The sequence below is a fragment of the Leptodactylus fuscus genome, chromosome 6 (genome assembly GCF_031893055.1).
Source record: "Leptodactylus fuscus isolate aLepFus1 chromosome 6, aLepFus1.hap2, whole genome shotgun sequence".
Taxonomy (NCBI): Eukaryota; Metazoa; Chordata; class Amphibia; order Anura; family Leptodactylidae; genus Leptodactylus; species Leptodactylus fuscus.
The window spans coordinates 60,523,946-60,548,496 of record NC_134270.1 but is presented as its reverse complement, the minus strand read 5'-3'; the positions used below and the strand labels follow the sequence as shown (position 1 = coordinate 60,548,496).

Below are 24,551 nucleotides of genomic sequence, written 5' to 3'. Positions count from 1 at the left end.
TCTAAGATCGCTCCACACCAGTCTCCATTCAAGTCCGACCTTAGACTCCGCCTCCTCCGGCAGAGCCAGCGCTGATTGGCCGAAGGCTGGCCAATGCATTCCTATGGGAATGCAGAGACTTAGCAGTGTTGAGCCAGTTCTGCTCAACTACACCGTGTGCCGGTCAGCCCATCAGATGTAGCAGAGCCGAGGGTGCACTAGAACCCTTATGCACACTCGAATTCCGTACTCTGGCCAATCAGCGCTGTCCAATGCATTCCTATGGGAAAAAGTTAGCTTGCGAAAATCGCAAGCTGACAGGGATTTCCATGAAATAAAGTGACTTTTATGCCCCCAGACATGCTTCCCCTACTGTCCCAGTGTCATTCCAGGGTGTTGGTATCATTTCCTGGGGTGTCATAGTGGACTTGGTGACCCTCCAAACACGGATTTGGGTTTCCCCCTTAACGAGTATATGTTCCCCATAGACTATAATGGGGTTCGAAACCCGTGTGAACACTCGAACAGTGAGCGGCTGTTCGAATCGAATTTCGAACCTCGAACATTTTAGTGTTCGCTCATCTCTAATTAAGAAACTTCATAAATTATTTGTTCTATTTCTCGTACTGATCTTAAGCTCTATCATCACTTATACTCCAGTCACATCCAGAGCTGGATTTAAAAGTTTTTAGGTTTCCTGCTGGTAATAATGTATTATGTTAGATTGCAGTTACTTTACATTTCTCCAATGTGTTTCTCATACTGAAATCAATCTAGAAAGGTGCTAGGATAGGACAGGATGGGGGAAAAAAATCATATACAGCTCTAGGTGTGACTGGAGTATAATGGTTCATTCATACTGTTTGAAGCAGTGTTGAAAATCACACCCAGAAGTGGATTATAAAAAGAGAGCATCAAAAAATCTGAACCCTAAGAGTACGTTCATACGAGGTTTTTTGATGGTGGATACGGTCTCAAAATCCTGACCAAAAAGACGGCTTGATTTCAGTGGGAGCCGGTCAGTTCTTTTTTGCGGTAGCCGTATGTTCCGGCTCCTGGAAAAAGAAGCGAGATGCTCATTCTTCAGGCTGATTCGCCTCGCGATTCGGCCTGAAGACACTCCCTCCTCCCGACTAGGCCCATTCATTGGGCCTAATCCGGAGCGGAGTGCACGACAGTCAAGGCTACCTGTTTTTTGGTCCGGAACCTGAGGTGGAGGCCAAAAAACCCTGTGTGAACTTACCCTAAATCATAATCTAATAGCAAAACTCTGAATGCAGCTTTGGATGTGAATAATGTATAAGAAATAGCATTAGAACTATTAATGCAGCTCTGGGTGTAACTGGAGTAGGAGAAATTATGTAAAAGTAGAATTGAATAATGACAGATATAAATAAAAAATAGCATAGAAGATGACAACAGAAAACAGCTCCAGAGCTCAATTTCAGTTTTTTATTTGCTTTTTGGTGACATATTTTTCATGGCGTATAATATATAATATACAATTTGTGTCAATAACAATGAGATGTCAATTCTATGATACATTGATACTTTATGTCTGGATACATTGTTGCAAATGCACTAAAGCCAATTAACACGGATCTGGGGCAAGCACAGAAACAGTAAGAATCTGCAGAATCCTCTGTTCACCACACAACCATCAGAGTACAAGAAACAGCTGTAGAAAATAGTCATTTAAATGCACCATGACCTTGTTTCTTCTTGAACATCTGAGACTGTATCTTCATGCTTGGGAAAACTTGAGGAATCCTAGGGAGCAGGAAAATGTGCAAAACTGGGGCACTGTGGCTCTTATATGGATGTTGTAGTTGTAATGGGGCAGTGTCAGAGAATTTGATAGGGGGCTTTATGGGGCACATATGTTCATAGGGAACACAGGTTTCCACTGGCGTCTCTGTAGGTACGATTGGCATGCTGCGATTTCCCAAACTACAACGGTTTAGGAAATTGCAGTGTTTCTGCTGTATTTTTTTTTTAGCAATGTCTGGATGGTATTCGCTAGAATCCCATATACTTTTCAGTGACTATACAACACTGCGGGTAGCGTTTCCGCAATATCTAAACCGTGGCATTTACACCACGTGGGGCCCCGGCCTTAGGGTATTTACCTTACTCCCTCATCTCCTTTTCAATGCTTATTAGATTATCTGTAGGACTGTGTAGGATTTGTAGTGGAGGAGACCATTGACCTCTGAGATCTGAACTGGACTGTGAGCTCTGTTGGCAAATGGCTGTAAAATGATACTGGTTTTGCCACAGCGGTACCGCCACAGCCAAACTGGGGCATCGGTCTTAGGGTATTTACATTACTCCCTCATTTCTTTTTCAATGCTTATTAGATTATCTAGGACTGTGTAGGATTTGTAGTGAAGGAGACCATTGACTTCTGAGCTCTGAACTGAACTGTGAGCTCTGTTGGCAAATGAACCCTTGAAGCAACAATGTAAATCAGAAGAAGAAGCTATGTGATTATGTAATGCCATTGTGTAATGTACATTGTCTAATAGTGTACAGAATAAATCAGCTACCCATAGAGCATGGGGCTTACAACCACACTGAGCTTAACCGTCCTGTCTGAAGGGGTTAATACATAATTATCTTCATCTATATACAGTACATTCCTTGTATTGTGTGACTGCAGGATCTCGGGATAATACACTGATGCTGTCTGTATCCTGCATGTTTCATTCTCCCAATACACCAGGAAATCTGGGTTGTATTAGGGGGTGGTCTTCTCAAAGAGGTGGTCTTTTTGAGAGTTCTTATTGTATATTACACCACCCGTGCCCGATTCTCACTTGTGTCTCGGGATCCTCGGGAATGATGTGACTCCCTGGAGCGCCTCTGCTCGTCATTCATCATTGGAGACACTGCATCTTCCCTGGGAGAATAAAGAGGAGAAAATGTGTCACTCCACATCCTGAAAACAACATCAGAGGAAAAACAGGAGCAAATAACAAGCGGCCAGAAAGAATGCAAAGTCCTTAAACAGTACCCAGCTTTCCCAAAATCCTGACCAGAAAATTTACCTATTATAATCCTAGCTCTAATATTATATTATTATATAGCTAGCAAGGTTTGCTGCATTGGAGTCCATACTGACTTTCCCAGTAAAAAACATCACAATGGAGGATGGGGAGGGGGGGGCGCGGGGTCAGTATTAGGAGGTGCACTATGGAGCGGTGATTCTTATACACCCAGTTACAGATACAAACCTTATGTCATTTCCTGGGTGATCTTGTTTTGTGACATTTTTTCTTTTCTTTCTATAACATAGCAAGTAGAATACAATGGCAGCAATGATAATCAGAGCCAGGAGAACCCCGATCACAGCGCCGGCCACCACCCCAGCTGCACTGACACCTGCAAAACAGACAATGATGTGGAATGTAATAAACTGCCTGCACAATTGTCTACTGGACACAAGAGAAGTTATAATCTGCAATAGTAATGGGTAATTTATGAACTATTAGTTGAAAAAGAAGTGATATTCATAGTGAACTACTTATTTAGTTCTCGTTCCTGACAAAGATTAGCTCATCAGGAACTAACACAAGTAGGAGGTGTGGATGGAAGGAAGGAGTGATACAGCACAGCGGCCTCCCCTGCAGACTCACTCACCGGCACACTACTACTTACTGTATAGTTCCTAATGCTGGAAAAGCAAAGTGGAAAAAGTCAAGTGTGAGTTGAAGAGAGTCTGTATGTAACTCACCTGTTGTTTGCTTGTTAATCTAAAGGTCAGGTCTACTTTGTGATAAATATGCTAGTTGCTGCTACTCTGCTTTTCAGCTCTCTTATACACATTCACCATGAATCTGTAGCATTAAAGGGATTCTACCATTAAAACCTTTTTTTGTGGATAAGACGTTGGAATAGACTTTAGAAAGGCTATTCGTCTCTTGCCTTTAGATGTGGTCTCTGCTGTTTTTACCGGTATGCAAATGAGTTCTCTCGCAGCGATGGGGCGGGCCCCAGCACTCAAACAGCGAAGAGGGCGTCCCCACCGCTGCCAGAGAATTGTCTCCAGCGCCGCCTCCTTCTTCGTCCGCAGCTTCATCTTCAATGTCTTTTTCCGGCGCAGGCTCGTAACTTCTAGGCGTCGGGCCTGGAGCAGAGCAGACTGTGCAGACACTAACAATACTGTGCAAGCTGCCATTTTCCTGTGGCCTGTATGCCTGCGCAGTCTGCTCTGCTCAAGGCCTGAAGCCTAGAAGTTACGAGCCTGCGCCGGAAGAAGATATTGAAGATGACGCTGCGGACGAAGAAGGAGGCGGCGCTGGAGACAATTCTCTGGCAGCGGTGGGGACGCCCTCATCGCTGTGAGAGAACGCATTTGCATACTGGTAAAAATCAGTATTTCTAAGCAGCGGAGACCACGTCTAAAGGTTAGAGACGAATAGCCTTTCTAAAGGCTATTCCGACGTCTTATCCACAAAAAAAAGTTAATGGTAAAATCCCTTTAAATTATCATAGGTTCTCAGCCATATGCATCTGATTTAACTAGACTGTCACATGCTAGGTTCATATATGCATTCAGGTTTCTGTTTTGGGCGGGGGGGGGGGGGGGGTTGCTTGGGGACCCCCTGAACAGAAACCTAATCTACATAAAAAGGATAAGGAAACCGGCGAACTCCATAGACTGTAATGGTATAGGATCAGTTTCTACAGATGCTGGGGACTGATGATCAGATATGTTTATTATGTCGGATCACTTTAACAGAACTATATCTCATCTAGTAGTAGTAGTAGCTAATAGTGATTTGTGAAACAGGATAGGGCGGGTTCACATCTGCGCCCTGGTCTCCGCTTTCAGATTTCAATCTTCTGCCAACAGGACACAGAAACCCGGCAGACAGTGTCCGCCCATGAGTGCCCGTGAGCGTTTTGTGGTCTCCGTGGTGAAACCGTTTTTTTTTTACCAGACACAAAGTCCTGCATGTCCGACTTTGTGTCTGGTTAAAAAAAAAAAAAAAGGTTTCGTCACAGGGACGACAAAACGCTCACGGGAGGACACTTTGCAAACCCATTCAAGTAAATGACTGCCAGTGACTGCCAGTTTCCATCTCCTGTCCATTCAGAAGATGGAAACCTGAAAGCGGAGAGTGGGGCGCAGATGTGAACCCACCCATATAGAAATAAGAAACTAAATGAACTAAGTAAACTACTCTTTTGAATGTACTAGATCATAAGGAACTCATCTCCAAAAATGAACTAGATTTGCCATCACTACTCTGCAGAATTATACTGAGCATATACAGCAATAGAAATGGTACTATACAATATTTATGATGTTCAGAATGAAAATATATTGAGGATTACAACTTGCATACAAGAGAAGAAAAGTGGTAATGTGCAGAATTATGCTCAGCACTCAACTACAAATGCAATCTGCATTTTTAGAGACTACGTCAGATACAGAGAATGATCAACCATCATACAGGATAAAGAAAGTGGTACTGTGCAGTGTCCATGTATACAGAATAACCATGATACACAGAATAGCACAGAAGAAAAGACTGTGCAGTGTCCGTACATACAGAATAAGATTACATATGAAAAATTACTTTCAGAATATAAGACAAAAGAAGTGGTACTGTGCAGTGTCCATACAGTTATGAGAAGAACAAAGTGCAGCCTTAAATTGTTTGGTTTTACATATTAGAAGATAATTTAAAAAATCTGGTCTGTAGAAGATATTAAAATTTAGTAAATATAGCCTCAAATGAACAACACAAAGTATACTATGTTGTTATTTATTTAGTAAAAACTAAGCTAAAATGCAGACATATTGTGTGAATAGTGGAGTACAGCCATACCACTTCCATAGTAATAAAGAGGGTAAGTAACAGCCAGGTGCTGTGTAAGGGAATGCTAGTTGTGCAATTCCCAGTGCTGCTGCTGAAACCAGGGAGGAAGATAGAGACTGAGTTTCCTAAACTTGATCCAGCCACTGTCCCTACCTACTTGCCACAACTGCCCTAAGGACAGGGACAACTTGGCGACCACCCCTTCTCTGAATAAGTGTACACAAAACCAGACAAGACAAACAACAGAGAAGAGGAGTCAGCAATCCAAGGGTCAAAGCCAGAGAGACAAAACAGTACTAAATCGTAATCCAAAAGAGTAGTAACAGGAAAAGTCAAAGGTCAGAAGTCAGTAAATACAATACAATAGGAAGAAAATAGCTTAGCAAGGAACAAAGTCACAATAGCCAGCCACCATGTGTGGAGAGATGACCTGTTTATAGGAAGTCCAGAATCTGTCCCAGACTTGATTGGCAGACAGGCTGTCAATCACACAGGCAAGGGTAATTTAAACTCTTTGAGGAGCAGAGGGAAACAAAGGTGTAAGAGATGGGTGTGGTAGAAAATCACTTACAAAGAAGAGGTAATAGAGTAGTGTTCAGACAAACCAACAAGAACCTTAAGCAAGGAATCAAACTGAACATACCTCCTGCACCACAGTGCGAGAGGAGGGTGGCGCAGGGACCTAACAGGCAGAGACATTTCATGCTGCTAATCAAATGCTTGATTAAATGTTCACCATGACCGCTGCTATAAAAGCAGAGGTTTTGGCAGTTTGCTGGTCTGCAGCATGTAGGTGCATGTTAACACAATGCCAAGGAAGAAAGAAATCAGCAAAAATCTTAGAGAAATAATTGGTGCTACCCCTCACCCTATGAAAGCTTACATAGTACGGTTGAAAAAGACATAGGTTTCTCCAAGGGATGGGAGTGGGCATGGGTAAATGGAAAAGTGAAGGAAATAAGCATTATATACATTCCCATATGCATCATGCTACTTTTCTGTAAAAAGAGATCTAAGCTATTTCAATCTGTCAGCTGTTGCTGCTGTGACCAACTCCTGGGGTAGGATTTCCACATTCACAGTCCTTACAATGAAGAAGCCTTGTCACCAGTGGCGTAACTACCGTAGAGGCAGCGGAGGCAGCTGTCACAGGGCCCGGGCCATTAGGGGACCCGGTGACAGCCGCTACCGAGTATAATGATCGGTGGCCCAGGAGAAGTAAGGGAACGTAAAAAAAACACTGTTACTTACCTCTCCACGATCCTGCCAGGCCTCCGTCTTACTTGTCTGACGTCTCTGACGTCACATGAACCCGGCCTGCTTCCTGGGTCATGTGACGTCCGGCGTCATAGAAGAGGGCCGACAGTGGACAAGACAGTGTAGGAACCGGGGGACAGGTAAGTAACAGTAATTTTTTATGTTTTTATTCCCCCGGGTCTCCAATTATTATACTCTGGGGTCTGAAAAGACCCCAGAGTATAATAATTGTTTATGGGTGTCCACTATGGGGGATAATACTGTGTGTAGGGGCCACTATGGGGGATAATACTGTGTGCAGGGGACACTATGGGCTATAATACTGTGTGCAGGGGACACTATGGGGCATAATACTGTGTGAAGGGACACTATGGGGGATAATACTGTGTGCAGGGGACACTATGGGGCATAATACTGTGTGCAGGGGACACTATGGGGCATAATACTGTGTGAAGGGACACTATGGGGGATAATACTGTGTGCAGGGGACACTATGGGGCATAATACTGTGTGCAGGGGACACTATGGGGGATAATACTGTGTGCAGGGGACACTATGGGATATAATACTGTGTGCAGGGGACACTATGGAGGATAATACTGTGTGCAGGGGCAACTGTGGGGGATAATACTGTGTGCAGGGGACACTATTGGGGATAATACTGTGTGCAGGGGCCAGTAAGGGACATAATACTGTGTGCAGGGGCCACTGTGGGGGATAATACTGTGTGCAGGGGACACTATTGGGGATAATACTGTGTGCAGGGGACACTATTGGGGATAATACTGTGTGCAGGGGCCAGTAAGGGACATAATACTGTGTGCAGGGGCCAGTAAGGGACATAATACTGTGTGCAGGGGCCACTATGGGGGATAATACTGTGTGCAGGGGACATTATGGGGGATAATACTGTGTGCAGGGGACACTATGGGCTATAATACTGTGTGCAGGGGACACTATTGGGGATAATACTGTGTGCAGGGGACATTATGGGGGATAATACTGTGTGCAGGGGACACTAAGGGACATAATACTGTGTGCAGGGCTTACTAAGGGACATAACAGAGTGCGGAGGAGGGGGTCGGTTGAGGTCTTCGGTTGGGAGGGGGCATGTCAAAAGTTTGCCACAGGGCCCCGCCATTCCTAGTTACGCCACTGCTTGTCACCTCTGTGATTAAGCCTTTTTTAATTCATCCAGATATAGGGAGTGCCTCCTTGTCCTTTGACATGAAACAGCTTTTCACCCATATTTTTTGTATGGTTGAATTATATGTTATATACAGGTTTAACGCCTCTTCTCCACACTAAACATATTTAACTCCTTTACTCTCTCCTCATAGCTGAGATCCTCCATGCCCCTTATCAGCTTTGTGGCCCTCCGTTGTACATTTTCTAAGTTTAAGACATCCTTTCTATGAAGTAATGTCTAGAATTGAACTGTTTATTCTAGATGGGGTCACACCAATGATTTATATAGTGGTACTATTACATCCCTTTCCCGTGAGTCCATACCCATAAAGCCTTAGCATAGGTCTTGAAAATCTTCTTTGAAGATTACTACATTTCCCATCCTATCCCTGCCATTAAAATTAGAAAGAAGCTCTGTTAAAACCGGAAGTTGCTCCTTATGAGGAAAATGGTGAGGAATTTGGTGTGGAATTTCAGCTCTGAAAAAAAGCCTCCTATTGACTTCAATGGGTTCCTTTTTCTGTTATCCTGAGGATAGGCCGTAACAAAAATAAGCAAAGCCATATGTTGGGTCCAGATGTCCCTACACTGACTCTCTCTCTGCCCCCACTCTGTGCAAGTGAGTTACAAAAAAGGGGAAGTTGGTGCATAACAGAGCCTTATGCTAAATATGCCCCACATTATCACCCATCATCTAGAAAAAATGGTGTACATGGGTAAATAAATTCCTCCCACTGGATTTTTCCATTGCCTTGTATAAATATAAATAAAGTAACAGACCAAAGCTGACGGCATAAATTAAGTTGTGTTCACATCTGCATCAGAGCCTGAGTCACAGATTTATTTCATATTTGATGTAAAAAAAAATAATAGCACTGCATGCATTGGTTTTTGCTCCAGAAAAATGACTGACAACATGACAAAACTAAATGTACAATTATTATAAGTCAGTGGGATTCAAAGGGAGTCACTCGTATTTGTCATGTGACAGATCTGGAACGGCATCATGACTTCCCTTTAATGGAAATCACGATGCAGATGTGAACAGAGTCTTAATAACACAACATAGCTCAGTAATTTGTTTTACATACAAAAAGAAATATGCACAGAAGGGCTCAGTATTAAAATACAAAATACACTCACACTTAAGCACACACGTGCTATAACATATACTCAGAGGCGTGCTATAACACATACATACACACATGCACGATAACACATTCCGTGCATACATATACACACATGCTATATATACTCAGAGACATGCTATAGCACACACATAAACACACACATTCACAATAACACATTCTGCGCATATACAGTATGTACACTCATGCTATAACATACATACTCAGAGTCATGCTATGGCACATGCTTGCACATAAACAAGCACAATAACACATTCTGTGCATACATATACATACATGCTATGACACACATACTTAGAGGCATGCTATAACACACACATAAACAATAATACACTCTGTACATATATAGATATACGCACATGCTATAACACATATTGTAGACACATAGTCAGAGACATGCTATAACATATACATATACACATGTTATAACACACATTGTGCATATCCAATTAAATGTATATACAACACAGAAATCTGTTTCCATATTTAGATTTATTTCCAATATTTGGGGGGGAGGGGGGTAGCAGAGTAAGTACTGTAGTCGATTCCACCAATTCCGCACTTTATAAATTACCTATGTACCTCACCTAACTCCCTAACTATATGTATTGGCTTGCAAAAGTATTCATATCCCTTGAACTTTTTCACATTCTTTCTTCTTACAACAACAAACTTAAATGTATTTTTTTGAGCTGTTAAGTGAAAAACCAACACAAAGTAGCAGATAATTGTGAAGTGGAAAGAAAATGATACATGGTTTTCAAAATGATAGTCAAATACAAATCTGAAAAGTGCAAAAGTATTCAACCCTGTACTATGATAACCCTAAATAAAATCCAGTGCACACATTTGCCTTGAGAAGTCGTTTAATTAATAGAGCCCAGCTGTGTGTAATTTAGTCTCAGTATAAATACACCTGTTCTGTGAAGGCCTCAGTGGTTTGCTAGAGAACATTGGTGAACAAACAGCATCATGAAGACCAAGGAATTCATTAGACAAGTCAGAGATAAAGTTGTGGAGGAGTTTAAAGCAGGGTTAGGTTATAAAAACATATCCCAAGCTTTGAGTATCCCAAGGAGCACTGTTCAATCCTTCATCCAAAAATGGATGAAGTATTCTACAAAACCTACCAAGACATGGCCGTCCACCTAAACTGACAGATCAAGCAAGAAAAGCACTGGTCATAGAAGCAGCCAAGAGGAGCTGCAGAAATCCACAGCTCAGGTGGGAGAATCTGCCCACAGGACAACTATAAGTCCTGCACTCCACAAATCTGGCCTTTATGGAAGAGTGGCAAGAAGAAAACCATTGTTGAAAGAAAGACATAAGAAGTGGCGTTTGCAGTTTGTCACAAACCATAGAGGGGACACAGCAAACATGTGGAGGAAGGTGCTCTGGTCAGATGAGACCAAAGTTTAACTTTTTGACCTAAATACAAAGCGCTATGTGTGTAGAAAAGTAACACTGCTCATCACCCTGAACACACCATCCCCACTGTGACACATGGTGGTGGCCGCATCATATAAATACTGACAATTACACACAGAACATGAATATTTGTGGGACAAGAGAAGAGTAAATACTGAGAATGACTCCAATCACATAGGATGTGAGAAGGTGTACTGTGCAGCCTATGTTTAAATAGAATGATAGGCGATACTTAGTCTTACACCAAATATACAGGACAAGAGAAGTGGTGCTGTGCTTCTTAGCAGACAATCCTGCATTGTGGGTGTTGTGCGCTATGCTATATTGTTGATAATCTTCTCCGAAGTCTGAGACATAATAAACTCTATTATAAACAGGATCTAAATATTGACACTGAGTGAGTGACAACCGCACAGACAACGCTTCATCTCTATGACTGCTTGTCAACACAGTACCCTTTCATCTTGCATTGTGTGATCACTATCCCTGTGTACAGACATTACGTGTAGTAAGACAGTTACTGCAGAGCTGAATGTGCTGCACCCTAACTTACACAATGAGCCCTGTTGTATAGGAAGACGTAGAATGACACAAAGTAAAATAAATCGGCAAGCACAGGATGAATGAAGAGACCTTACTTGACACTGTTATGGACACTTGACAACTGGCTTGACCCATTTCATTGGAGGCTGTACAGCGGTAAGTGCCAGACATCGGCTCTGACAGGTTAGTCAGTAATAGGGATCCCGTTATCTCATCTGTATAAGACAAGTAATTAAGATACTGTTAGAATGGGGAAAAGGTTAAAGTCTTAAAGGGATCCTATTAGAGATGAGTGAACACTGTTCGGATCAGCCGTTCTGAACAGCACGCTCCCATTGAAATGAATGGAAGCACCTGGTACGTACACTTTGCCGGCGGCCGGTCGCCGTGCCAGGTGCTTCCATTCATTTCTATGGGAGCGTGCTGTTCGCAACGGCTGATCCGAACAGTGTTCGCTCATCTCTAGATCCTATCATTTAGAAGGTATTTTTTCCCTCTAACACGTTGGATTAGCCTTAAGAAAGGCTATTTGTCTTCTACCTTTTAGATGTCTTCTCCGGGTGGCCGTTCAGTAGAAATATCAGTTTTTATCGGTATGCAAATGAGTTCTCTTGCAGCACTGGGGGCGGGCCCCAGCACTCAAACAGCACTGGGGGCGTCCCCAATGCTGCCAGAGAACTCTCTCCATTGCTGCCTCCATCTTTGTCAGGAGCATCCTCTTCTTGTGTTTTCTTCAGGCATAGGCGGTGAAACTTGTAGGCCTGGGCCTGGGCAGAGGCGACTGCGCATGCCCACGGCCACAAGAAAAATGGCTGTTTACACAGTAAGCAAGTGGCCATTTTCTTGTGGCCTGTGGGCATACACAGTCGGCTCTGCCCAGGCCCAAGGAACAGCCTTCCTTAAGGCTATTCCAACGTGTTAGGGAGAAAAAATACCTTCTAAATGATAGGATGCCTTTAATGGCTAGCACACTGACCCATTATTTTCTTATGGCACTATACACACATCCATGTAAAATGACAGGTCTGTGCAGGAGGCCATGAGCCTGGGGCAAAATACAGGACAGGACCTATTTCTGTCCATTTTGCAGCCTGTCTCACTACATGAATGTGCCATTCGGAAAGGGCCACATGGTGGCTCAGTGGTTAGCACTGTAGCCTTGCAGTGCTGGAGTCCTGGTGTTCAAAGCCCACCAAGGGCATAAAACCATCTGCAAGGAGTTTGTATGTTCTCCCTGTGTTTACATGGATTTCCATCCCATATTCCAAAAAGACATACTGAGAGAAAAATGTGCATTGTGGGCTCTATGTGGGGCTCACAATCTACATAAAAGGGGAAAAAAAAAAAAAAAAAAGTGCCACTTGGACACACATGTAGCCTTACTCTCAGTCCGAAACCTCCCATAAGACTGGCACACTGGAAACTTTTCTGTTATAGTGAGTTAACTCCTCTTTTACAATGATACACTCATCTCTTATACTGATATCACTGATCTATTATACTGATATAACTTGTCCGGTATAATGATATAATTCACATTGCTCACTATATTTCTACAATCGTGGCTAGAGTTCCTTACTTTCCATCATTCCTGGCAGCAGTGAGGTTTTTGCGCCAACCATGGACCATTTGTAGACTGGTGAGGGGTTGCCAGTAGAGGAGCAGGTCAGGGTGGCATCTTGGCCCATGATAGTGTTTCCATTAGACTGACAAGTTGGAGAAGTCGGAGGAGCTGAAATTAAAGAACAAAAAGTTTCTTTCCCTTCATGTTCATGCCACCTATAGGATGACCCATAATGTTTCAGTTTCTTATTTAACAGGACGGGATATGGAAGTTTAGAATAATAACAATGAAGTGGAGCCCACTGCTGGTTCATTTTGCCTCATCACCCACCCTGTGATAGGAGGTCCTCGCTTGTTGCCTTTACTCAGTGTGAGACTGAGATTCCTTAGGCCCACCAGATAAAACGTTTCTCTTGGGAATACTCCATGTTTTTCTATGAATTTGGATATGTTCTACTGGTCCATTATTGTGTTATAGCCTTGGTCTACCAGATCCTTTGGTACTCTGGTGGGCCAGGCTGACACTGCCCTGACCTCCTGGCTGGTGATGGGATCATACAGCTTCACTTATATGACCTTATTTATTAAAAGCTAGTTGGACCATCCCTCTTACCTCTTGTGTCTCCCTATTTCCTCATGGAGAACCCTCACTCCTATACTGTCTGTGATTTGTATAGTGCTGAGGAATATATTGGCGCTATATAAAGGTATTACTATTATTATTATAGCTGGGTGCTGTAATTTCCATTATTGAAATGGTTAACTAAAGCTGTACATGTCAGCAGCTGCTATGACACAGCAGGGGTAAGGGGGAACAAAGACAAAACCCTACAGACAAAAGCATACAGGGGGTTCCCTTTATGGTCTTTGCTCTGGGGTCCCCTCTTGTGTGTGTACACCACTGCCTTTAATGATATATCTTGTTTTTACTGAATGTTACTCCTCATCTCACCAAGGACTATGAGCTGTATGATCGCAGATCCGCTTCCGCTGAAATCAGGAGGATTATTCACTTCACATATATAAGTGCCATTGTCTGACCAGCCAATATTGGTCAGCTGTATGGAAGCGACTCCTGAGGTTGGTGGGTTATTGACAGCAGTTAGTCGTTCTGCCTGGGACCCCGGTTTATATGTTGATCCATCAGAATAGTAATAAATCTGAACAGAAAAAGAGAAAGTCAATAATATTAATGGAATTCAGTGTAATAGCATGTAATATTATATCATGAATAATAACATGAAATGTGAGATGTAATGTAACATAATATGGATGTAATTATAATATAACAACATGTAATATAAAGTAATAAAGTTACAGATCAATAATTTAAAGGGGTTGTTCAGGCAAAACTTTTAGAGGTAGTGACATTCAGGCCCTTTGCTGATTGGTCTCAGCAGTCATGTGACTGCTGAAGCCAATCAGTGGCATAAAGCCGGAAGACATCACTGGAGTAGATGAACCGGGAGGCACAGGGGGACTCCGGAGCAAAGGGACAGGTGAGTAAGCATTTTTTATTATTTTTTCACTGCCTCCAGCTTACTTAAACTTTAAAAGGGTTGTCCATTTTCGTCTGGACTACCCCTTTAAGTACCAGTGATTAAACCTACTAATAATAACAGGGTTTAGAGTATATTCTGTGCCCATCCTAAAATGTGTTGCATCTTTCCATAATGCCTTGCTTTACTGCACTCATCTATCAGAGCAAGACCTATAACTCTTCTCATCCTCGCTTACCTGTCTCATGAACATAATGTCAAAACTACAGTAAAAACTGACACAGAGAGAAAGAGGGAAGTAAACAAATCTGCGTAACACTACAGATTAAATTGCCACTGAGGGTGTGTGGAAAACTGGATGACCGTCCCCAATACACCTACACTTTATCACCGAGCGAGGATGATTCATGGATTTGGCCGATATGTAATCTCCATTATCACCAGATTCATTAGTATATAAGAGGAGAAACTGGCAGAGGAAAGACACAGGATACTCAATAAATGTCAGTCCAGTAGCCACCCTCTGCTGTCAAGTCATTTGTATCTATATCTGTTCCTTGGAAAGTTGGGAAACAACCATTGCCCATATAGGGGTCCTGACACAGATTTTACTAGAACCTTTAATTTGATATCTGTCAAATAACATGTTCCCCCTACGCCAAACAGCAGCACAAGATGGGGTATTCCTGCCCCTGTGTGCTGTTAGGACAGGTGGAACTTTTAATTAGCTAACAGTTTTTCCCCCTATAAGAGGCCAGAGCGACCTCCTCCCCCCTGTGTTTTTTTCTGTCCTGTGCGACTGGACAGGTGGAGGAGGCTGTGGCCTCCTCTATGGTTTAGAATAAGGTGTCTTAGATCCTTTCTTCTCTTTCCCTTCTTTCTGAGTGAAAGATCTAGGTTTATACTGCAGTCTTTTGTCTTACCTGCCTTGTGCAGGTTACTGACTTTTTCAGCTGCACTTCATTTACTGCCCTGCAGTAAGGTAAGCCGTGTCCTCTTTCAGCTTTCCCTCTGTGTTCACTGCAGAGACTAAAAGCACTAATTTCTATTTGCTATGGGCACTCTGTCAACTTCACAATATCGAAGTCGATTCACCGCCATTCTGGTAAGATCCAACCAAATTTTTGTATTTCTTGCGGTTTTTCAATGTGCATTTAATTCCTAAGCGGGGACTATATGCTGTGAACCTAAAAGAAGGGTTCATATACCTATGTACTATCATTTCTTATTAGGTGCATATTTGCTTATTGCTCACATGATGGTGGATGCTCTAAGGCAATTTGTTGTAAGGTTATGCATGTCTGCACTGCTGTCAGTACGGGGTCCTCCAGCTAGGAGCCCTTCATTTATTGTTGTCATCTCCTGGGTGAAGGAGTACATGCAGATTTCTGGTAAGGTTCCCTCTCCCAGTTTTCATAAGAGGTCTTACTTAGAAATAGAAGCCCTAGTGGCTCAAGCTGTAGGGTTACAGACTTGTATGCCTGAATCCACAGTATCCTGGGTTCAATCCCAGTTGCACTTTGCATTTGTGATATTAAAAAAAAAAAAAAAAAAAAAAAAAGTTAATAAGGTACTTGTGGTTCTCATGGTCCATTCACATGGAGAAAGTCTCTAAACTTCATGCTGGACTCTGTCTGCTTGAAAATCTCCCTCCTCTAGGTGGGAAAAGATCATATCAGCAGTGCATTATTTATAGGTAATACAGCAGGTTTCCATCCTAACTGCCAAAGGTTACTGGATCTTATGTCAGGGTCTGCAGTTGCAGTCCCTTGGGCCATATAGCGCATGCGGCCTGCAGAAGGTAAGTCTGAGGCCTGGAATCACAACCCGTGGGGCCTGGAGGGGCTTCACTTTAAGGGCTGGATGTCCATGTCCAGATAGTCTGGACCCTGTTGACCACAGAGACAGCCCTCTCCGGTAGAGAGCGCATCTACAGGAGATTCCCATACGGGCAATGAGGAATTGGATGGAGGAGGCTGTGTCATCCAGCTGACAAAAAACTCAGCAGTCTGGGTCAAGCCAATTTAGTTATTCCTCAAAATTTGTCTTTCATCCAGGTGGTGTTCCATCTTAAGGACGGGATGTCCATGGTCCAGCTAGCGCTGGACCCTGTTGACTATAAACGCCCCTCTCTCACTAGTGGGGCGAATCTAGAGAAAAGTTCCATAGGAATAAAGTGGAATTGGATGAAGAGTTCATGGTCCAGTTTACCTGGACCCTGTTGCCCACTGATGCATCCCTCTCTGGTGGAGAGTGTCCACGGTCCAGCTAAGGCTGGAGCCTGTTGACTACCTATGTCTCCCTCTCTGGTGGAGAGCACATCCAGATAAGCGTTCCATAGGAGGAACATGAAATTGAATGTAGAGTCCACGGTCCAATTTATCTGGACCCTGTTGACCACTGATGCATCCCTCTCTGGTGGAGAGTGTCCACGGTCCAGCTAAGGCCGGACCCTGTTGACTACCTATGTCTCCCTCTCTGGTGGAGAGCACATCTAGAGAAGCATTCCATAGGAGGAACATGAAATTAAATGTAGAGTCCACGGTCCAGTTTACCTGGACCCTGTTGACCACTGATGCATCCCTCTCTGGTGGAGAGTGGCCATGGTCCATCTAACGCCAGACCCTGTTGACTACCTATGCCTCCCTCTCTGAGGAGAGCACATCTAGATCGGCTGGGTAGGCTATTTGGTCTCATCATATGTCCGCCTGATCACGGCTTATCCAAGATCCATCGGTCCTTCAACTTGTTCAAGCCAGACAAATACGTAAGGACCCTCCCTCTCCAGGGCATCAAGCAACTTTATCTAGACAGCTCTCCCATTCGGCAAATCCTTGGCCCCCCACACCTTCACAAAGGTAGTGGCCCCGGTCGTAGCTGCCCTGCGCCTCCAAGGGATCTTATTGTCCCATAACTAGACGAATGGCTCCTAAAAGCCCGGTCAAAGGAGGTGCTTGCCACACAGTTGGAATCCACTGTGGCTTTCCTAAATGAGCTGGGCTGGCTAATAAACCGGCAGAAGTCGGTAGTGGTTCCATCTACCCCGATTCAATTTCTGGGTTTATCTTGGATTCTCTTAGCATGATGATCTCCCTGCCTCCTCCTTGGAAGGAGAAGATTGGTCAAGCGGCTCATCACCTATCCACAACCCGGAAGGTTACTATCAGGACCGCCATGAAGGTCCTAGGTCTCATGTCCGCAGCCATCAAGGCAGTTCTGTGGGCCCTATGGCACATGCGCCCCTTACAGTGCGAGATCCTGAGAGTCGGGAACCACAGTCCTTCGGGGCTACAGAAGCCTATCCAGTTATCCATCAGAACCCGTCGATCACTGGCTTGGTGGTCCCAGCTCAGAGACGGGAAATCCACGGTCCAGACATCCTGGACCCTGTTGACCACAGATGCCTCCCTCACAAGATGGGGAGTGCTTCTGGGGGAGACCCCGGTACGTGGGACCTGGAACCAGCTTAGAGAAGGCTCATTTGTCCAACTGGCAAGAGCTCACTGCGGTGCACCGTGTGCTTCTAATGTTTGCACCCCACCTGCAAGGGAAAGCTGTGAGAGTGAAACAGACAACTTAACAGCAGTCCGATATATCAGCAAACAAGGGGGGAACCAGATCCCCCTCGCTTCTGCAGGTGACAAATCTAATATTCTCCTGGTGGAGAGGAATCTTTCACAACTATCAGCGGTTCATATTCAAGGTGGGCTGAACATCCTTGCGGATCAGCTAAGCAGAGGCCTGGTGATGACAGGCGAATGGTCCCTAAATCCGGACATCTTTCATCATCTCACTGAGATGTGGGGTCTCCCCGAGGTGGACCTGATGGCCACCCAGTACAACGCCAAAGTGACAAGGTTTTGCTCCCTCTACCGGGAAGACAATCCTTTGGCGGTAGATGCCCTGTCAATACCTTGGAGGTTCAAACTGGCATACGTTTTTCCTCCTATTCTGATGATTCCGAAGGTATTGGCGAAACTCAGGCAGGACCAGACTTCGGCAATAGTGATCATGCCGTTCTGGCCAAAAAAGGGCATGGTTTACCCACCTCATCCTAATGAGTCAAGGGACCTTCTGGAGGCTTCCACAAGTCCAAAACCTGGTAATTCTGAACTGACAGCTCTGCCAGGACCTGGACAGGTTCAACCTCATGGCCTGGAGGTTGACCGCATCGTATACGGAGATAGACGATTATCCCAGGCCGTTCTAAGAACGTTGGCCCATTCAAGAGCGGATTCAACTAACAGGAGTTACCAAAGGATCTCGGATAGGCAGCTTAATAACTCTGCTATCGAATCGGTCTTGGAGTTCCTACAGAGTGACCTGAATAAGGGGCTAACTCCAGCTACCCTGAAGGTTCATGTTTCAGCACTTTCCGCTCTTCTAGGGACCTGGTTATAACAAGATCCTCTATTAAAGTAATTCCTTAAAGGGGCCTCTAGGCTCCGCCCTCAGATGCAGCCCCCTGTCCCACAATGGGACTTGGCTGCGGTTCTTCAGGGGCTTTGTTCTCCCCCGTTTGAACTCTTAACAGAAGTGGACTGGAGATATCTCTCCTACAAGGTAACCTTCTTGTTGGCAATTACCTCTGCCAAAAGGATTGGAGAATTACAAGCTTTTGCTGCCTCGGAGCCATTCATTACCTTTTTCCCTGATAGGGTTCAACTTGGGTTCATCCAGGGATTTTGTCCTAGGGTCGCATATATCTGCGCATATATTTGGATTGTACAGCTTCCTTTCGAAGAACCTGCTCATCAATACCTACGGCCGTAACAAAGGTGTTAAAGCCACCCTGTCAAGATGGATCAGGGAGGCCATCGCTTGCTCTCTTCGCGCTCAAGACCTACCAGTACCGGAATTGGACCAACTTCCCGGTCAGAGAGACGCTCGCTCTCCTTAGAGCAGATATGTTCCGCTGCTTCCTGGAGTTTTCATCTGATGTTCGCCAGACACTGCAGATTGGACTGGCGCAGCTCAGAGGCCACAGCCTTCGGACATTCTGTCTTGGCATCTGCTTGCCAAGATCTCCCACCCTAGTTGGGATTTTACTTGCTAGATCCCCATCTTGTGCTGCTGTTTGGCGTAGGGGGAATGGAAGATTATAAAGATAATCTGTTTTCCCTTAGCCCAAACAGCAGCACAAGGCTCCCTCCCATTGTTTATGGTAATGTTTGTATTGTTATATTGCCTTTTATACTTTTTGACTAACACAGGGGGGAGGAGGTCGCTCTGGCCTCTTATAGGGGGAAAAACTGTTAGCTAATTAAAAGTTCCACCTGTCCTAACAGCACACAGGGGCAGGAATACCCCATCTTGTGCTGCTGTTTGGGCTAAGGGAAAACAGATTATCTTTATAATCTTCCATTTGTATTTCAAGAACTTGGAAAAGCAAGGCAACAACAGCTAATTCATTGTCATCCAGCTTTCCAAGGAATAGATATTTATAATCAAGAATGAAAATGAATTGGCCGATCAGCATTGGGGATGACTGGAGGATTCATATTCATTAATGTTTGAACTTTTTGGGAAATGATACTTAAAGTGACAGTACACCCCATACAATGGCAGACATGCGTATTCTGTATTCCCTCCTTACCTGCTGCCATCTTGTTGTTTGTTTGCTGCTGGAAAAAAATTTCCATTCTACCACAAACTGCGTGCCAACAGTGGTGGAGTATTGACAAGGCAGGACCACAGTGGAGCCCGATTTCCCAACCACAATTTTCTCAGGAGTTGTCACTGACACAGAGTGAACCCAGCCTGAAGAAAAGGATAATAATGGATTCAGTTTGGATATAGTGGGAGGAAAAGAATATTCCCGTTTATTCAGGAAAACAAATGCAGGAAAATGTTGCTGTTTTATCTGCGCTGTTCAATTTTACCTTTACCATCCAATATAAGTCAATGGGGGGAAAAAACACAGCAATTTTGAAAATGCAGAATTTCCATTGCTTTTTTTTTCAATGACCTAGATTTACTAATAGCTAGACAGTATAAACTTAGGCAGTTCTGAAAATATGACAGATTTATCACAGTGGCTGATGCTGGATTATTATTCTGGTGTATCTATAATTGTCTAGTCTCAGTTTCTACTGTCGTTCAGTTGGCTTAGTTTGAGCCAAAATTTTACATCACGATCTTGGCCATTTAAAGATGACATTTCACCACCTCCACAAATTCAAGTTTGTATCATCTATTAATAGTTACTGCTCCTCTGATGCCAGAACAGTTGGAATTTTCTCTCCAGACCCCACCATTCCTGAGCAACAAGTGCTGTTAGTTTTGTTGCCTGATGTGCTAGTTAAGCTCTGTAATGTCAGGCTGGATTCACACCTGTGCTCGAACACCATTTGGGAATATCGTCCCCTGTTCTGCTTGAAAAATGCAGAGAGAAAAGTCCTACAAGCAGGACTTTTCTCTCTGCATTTTTCAGGCAGAAACCTGGGCAGACCCCATTATCGTCTATGAGGTCCACGGGTTTCTGTGCGTAACCGCTTTTTAAGCGGATTGCACTTCGGCCCCAATGTAGGTGTGAACCTAGCATCAGAAGGGCAGTGTCAGGGCCCCTTCACACGGAGTATTCGCTCGCTGATTCTGTACGTGTATCACATTGAAAGCAATAGGAAAAAAAGCAGCCCATTCATTTATATGGGGAGCGCACATATGCCGGCTCCCATAGAAAGCAATGGGATCTGTTTTAACGCCGCTGATACGGAACGTGTTACACAGGCAGGGACAGTGTCTGAATCACACCCCTTGTTGCTCATACCTGTCTCCGCCGCCCAGACAGTACAGAGACTAAATAGCATATCAAGTACCACAACTAACAGCATTCATAGCTCAGGAACAGTGGGGTCTAGAGAAAAAATTCCAACTGTGCTAGAATTCATGGAGTATCAGCTATTAAATGACTGGACATGAACTAGACTTGATGAAGATGGTGAAAGGTCCTCTTTAAGTCATAACTCCTTTATTTGAGACTCCACACCTTCATGTCTGGCTAGTCAAAAAAAAATTGAAACAAATCTAGATGCACCAAAGTGTCCAACACTGTGCCAAAGATGCGCCATGTTTACAGCAGTAACTAGATTTACCCACAATAGTAAACCTGGGCCAATATGTGAATGAGACTACACAGAATCTCATTAATTTTGCAGGTACTGTAAAATACAGCCCTTTTTCTTCTGCTTTTCCGCAACGCGTGGCCTTAACCTATTGCATTTTTTTTTCCTTACACAAGTTACAAACATAAAAGCATTATTTCATCCATAGAGGATTATACAGAGAGCACAACAATGCACTAGAATAGAAGGCTTTATATACTATTCAGCAACTCTTCTGCTTTGCTGTTATTCTCCACTTCTATGTTGCCGCTCTACTTGCAATGTGCAGCCATTCTGCTTTTCAATTACGCTGCTATTCTTCAGCTCTGCTATTCTTTTTCTATGTTGCTACGGTTCTGAGTTTCTTGTGATCTGTTACATCTGTTGCTCTGTAATATTGGCCTGCAATTTAGTTCTTCTGCTTCGCTATTCTGCTTTGTTGATTTAAAATTTATCATAGCCCATTTGAATAGGAGCTGAGAGACTGTACCCCGATTGGGCTACTACACAGTGTACAGAGTCTGGCTCTAATTACTTTTATGATATATGCTATTTAATAACTATCTTTATGTCCTTCTGCTGTTCTTAAACTCTGCTATGCTGTTCTGCTTTTCTGAAATTATGTATGACTGTACTATAAAAGTAAACTACTATACATAGGGCTATGCTGCTGTATCTAGACCTGCCATGTTGGAAAGTTGTCTTGTTTCCAATATTTATATTTTTGGGGGAGAGGAAGGGAAAAGACATATAAGTTGGAGCTTGTACGTCAAATCTTTTAAGACCCAAGCAGCACACTGTTAGTTCTGCATCACTGGCCTGGACGACATGACTCGTAAGTGAGAGAAGAAATTGCCCCAAGTTAATTTTTTACTCTGGGGCCCTTGAGCCTCCAGTTACATCCCTGGTAGTGAGAGATTCACTTTTAAGTTCTGCTATGAAGCTCCTTTGCTATTTCTCATTCCTTTTGAACACTAAGAACACAAAGAAACTTTTCCATTTCACTGCTTTTCAGGATGGGGATAAGGCTAAGTTCACATCTCCGCTGGAGACTCCTTTATAGAACCAACAGAAATCGGCAGAGAGAAAATTCCTGTGCGTAGGACGTATCAGTGTAAAAAACACAGGCACCCAATGAATAACTGGTGGATCCCATTATAGTCTATAGGCACAGCTGGTGTCTGAGGGTAACCACTATTTTGGCGGCCGAGCTCTCTGGCATTCAGGTCCCTCAGCAAACTGAACGATGGAGAGCCCAGCGAAGATATGAACCTAGCCTAAAATATTCTGTTCTGAGACAGGAATCCAGGCATGAATCCAGACTAACACGCAGAGGAGCAGCTCAATCCCCTGGTGGGCCCCAGACCCAGGGGGGCTAGTGGACTCCGAGACCCCAACCCCTGCAGGAGTGGTGCTTGGCACAGTACGTTCACTGCACTATGTACAAATAGAGTACAGCATCTCACACAGTCTATGCTGCCATATGATATACTTGCTGGAATATTTAACAAACTACCTAGTTTATTATGTATAGATACGAGTGGCAGAGATGACATCTAGGCACTGAGGCAGGCCGACCACTATGCTCCCATATGGGCCTCATCTTCTTACTGTCACTGCAGGGCCCCATCACCAGTCATCTTTCTAAGAGGGCCCCAGTCTAAGGCAGGAGTGAGCCACCAGAGGGGGGAACCAGAACAGAAATGTTTAAGGTGAGGGCTAGGTAACAGGCTGGTTGGTAGTACGTGGCAGCCTGCATCAATAACCCTGGTGGATATGATATGTCATTTCAGTGTGAGTCTGGGGTCCCACACAGATTCTTGTATACAGTCCCTGGAGCTTCTATGTTCTATAATTACATAAGGATCAACCACATACCTGTGTGAGCTGCGAGTCCAAGGAATATGAGAAGGGAACATTCATGAAGCATGGTGCCTGGCGCTGGTTTCTATGTCGTTCTGATAGCGAGGACTGGAACCTGTTATCTGCTCAAGCATTGTGTGAGTCACTGGGACTGGCCCAACCGCAGCAAAGGACCCACCATATTTACATAGTGCTGTGCTGTGAACTAAGAGAAAACTAAAGCAAGGTGTACATGGGATGAAGAAAACTAGGATTAAACGTGTACTGAAAAAACCTTACTGTAGACTAAAACTGCCCCTTAACCTTTACTGTCGCCATCCTTAATAGTTCTCGGTTTCATACAGCCTGACCTGGCACTTCTAGGACAGACCTTAGACAATTATAATAAGCTCTACCTGTCTCACTCTGTGGTTTTATGTGGAATATTAATAAAAATGTAATTAAGTTTCATTAAAGGGGATTTCTGTCACCATGTACTATCTCCTACTGATTACTTACCACTAGCATATGATCGGTGGGGGTCAGGTGATCAGGTTAACTCTGGTCGCCCAATGCTACAGTGATGGACAACAGCTTCGCTCCAACTCATGTATGAGACATTGAGCTGCAACGCTCAACTGATAAGTGTGCGGTCCGGGCGTCAGACCCACCACCAACATAAGAGATTGTAAAATCCCTATAAATATCAACTCCAGTTTGATATGGGACTATTTTACTTTACATATTCATATTCCCTTCCTTAACGGCAATATTATTGTAGTTATATTTACACATGTAGGGCAGTATTATAATAGTTACATTCTTGTATATCGAGGGTTGTATTATAGTAGTGTAACATCTCTGCCTGTTCAGGTCACTGCGCCATCCTCTGCTCGCATGCGGCAGTGCAGGAGGCGTGTGCAGTTTAGTTCCTTGCTTAGAGTTTTTGGTTGCACTGTGTGAACACGGCTCTATTTCTGGAATTGAATTTGCACCACACCCGTCTTCTGCCCTTGTCTGCCTCTCTCCATGAAGTAGTTAAATTTGATCTTGCCCTGTGATTGACAGCCTGCATTCCTGTCAGGTCCAGGGCGGGTTCATCCTCCCCTATTTAGTCTTGACTCACATTCACACTGGTGCCTGTTATTGCCTCGTGCTTGCTGGCTTCTC

The 24,551-nt window shown here is 43.9% G+C and overlaps 1 protein-coding gene across 2 annotated transcripts; it reads right to left on the bottom strand.

Annotated features, from left to right (window-relative positions):
* Positions 1–2,075: 2,075 nt before the first annotated feature.
* VSIG2 (V-set and immunoglobulin domain containing 2) lies at positions 2,076–23,563 on the bottom strand. 2 transcript variants are annotated; one of them, XR_012716945.1, is made up of 8 exons: positions 23,418–23,563; positions 20,033–20,196; positions 13,890–14,097; positions 12,954–13,106; positions 11,470–11,589; positions 3,216–3,363; positions 2,385–2,881; positions 2,076–2,189 (listed from the first exon to the last, which is right to left on the bottom strand). XR_012716945.1 is itself a non-coding variant. In XM_075278552.1 (7 exons), exons 1-7 carry the CDS (start codon positions 23,467–23,469, stop codon positions 2,773–2,775), a joined length of 954 nt encoding a protein of 317 aa, XP_075134653.1. In that variant the 5' UTR covers positions 23,470–23,563; the 3' UTR covers positions 2,347–2,772. The 2 variants fall into 2 exon arrangements, 1 of the variants encoding a protein (XP_075134653.1); XM_075278552.1 differs by lacking the exon at positions 2,076–2,189 and having other exon boundaries at positions 2,347–2,881.
* Positions 23,564–24,551: the final 988 nt, after the last annotated feature.

Coding starts and splice junctions, on each gene's coding strand:
- VSIG2 (XM_075278552.1), bottom strand. CDS start 23,469: ATGCTTCATGAATGTTCCCTTCTCATATTCCTTGGACTCGCAGCTCAC. Junction 20,197..23,417: donor TGGACTCGCAGCTCACACAG/GTATGTGGTTGA, acceptor CCTTTTCTTCAG/GCTGGGTTCACTCTGTGTCA. Junction 13,107..13,889: donor CATACAGCTCATAGTCCTTG/GTGAGATGAGGA, acceptor CTTTAATTTCAG/CTCCTCCGACTTCTCCAACT.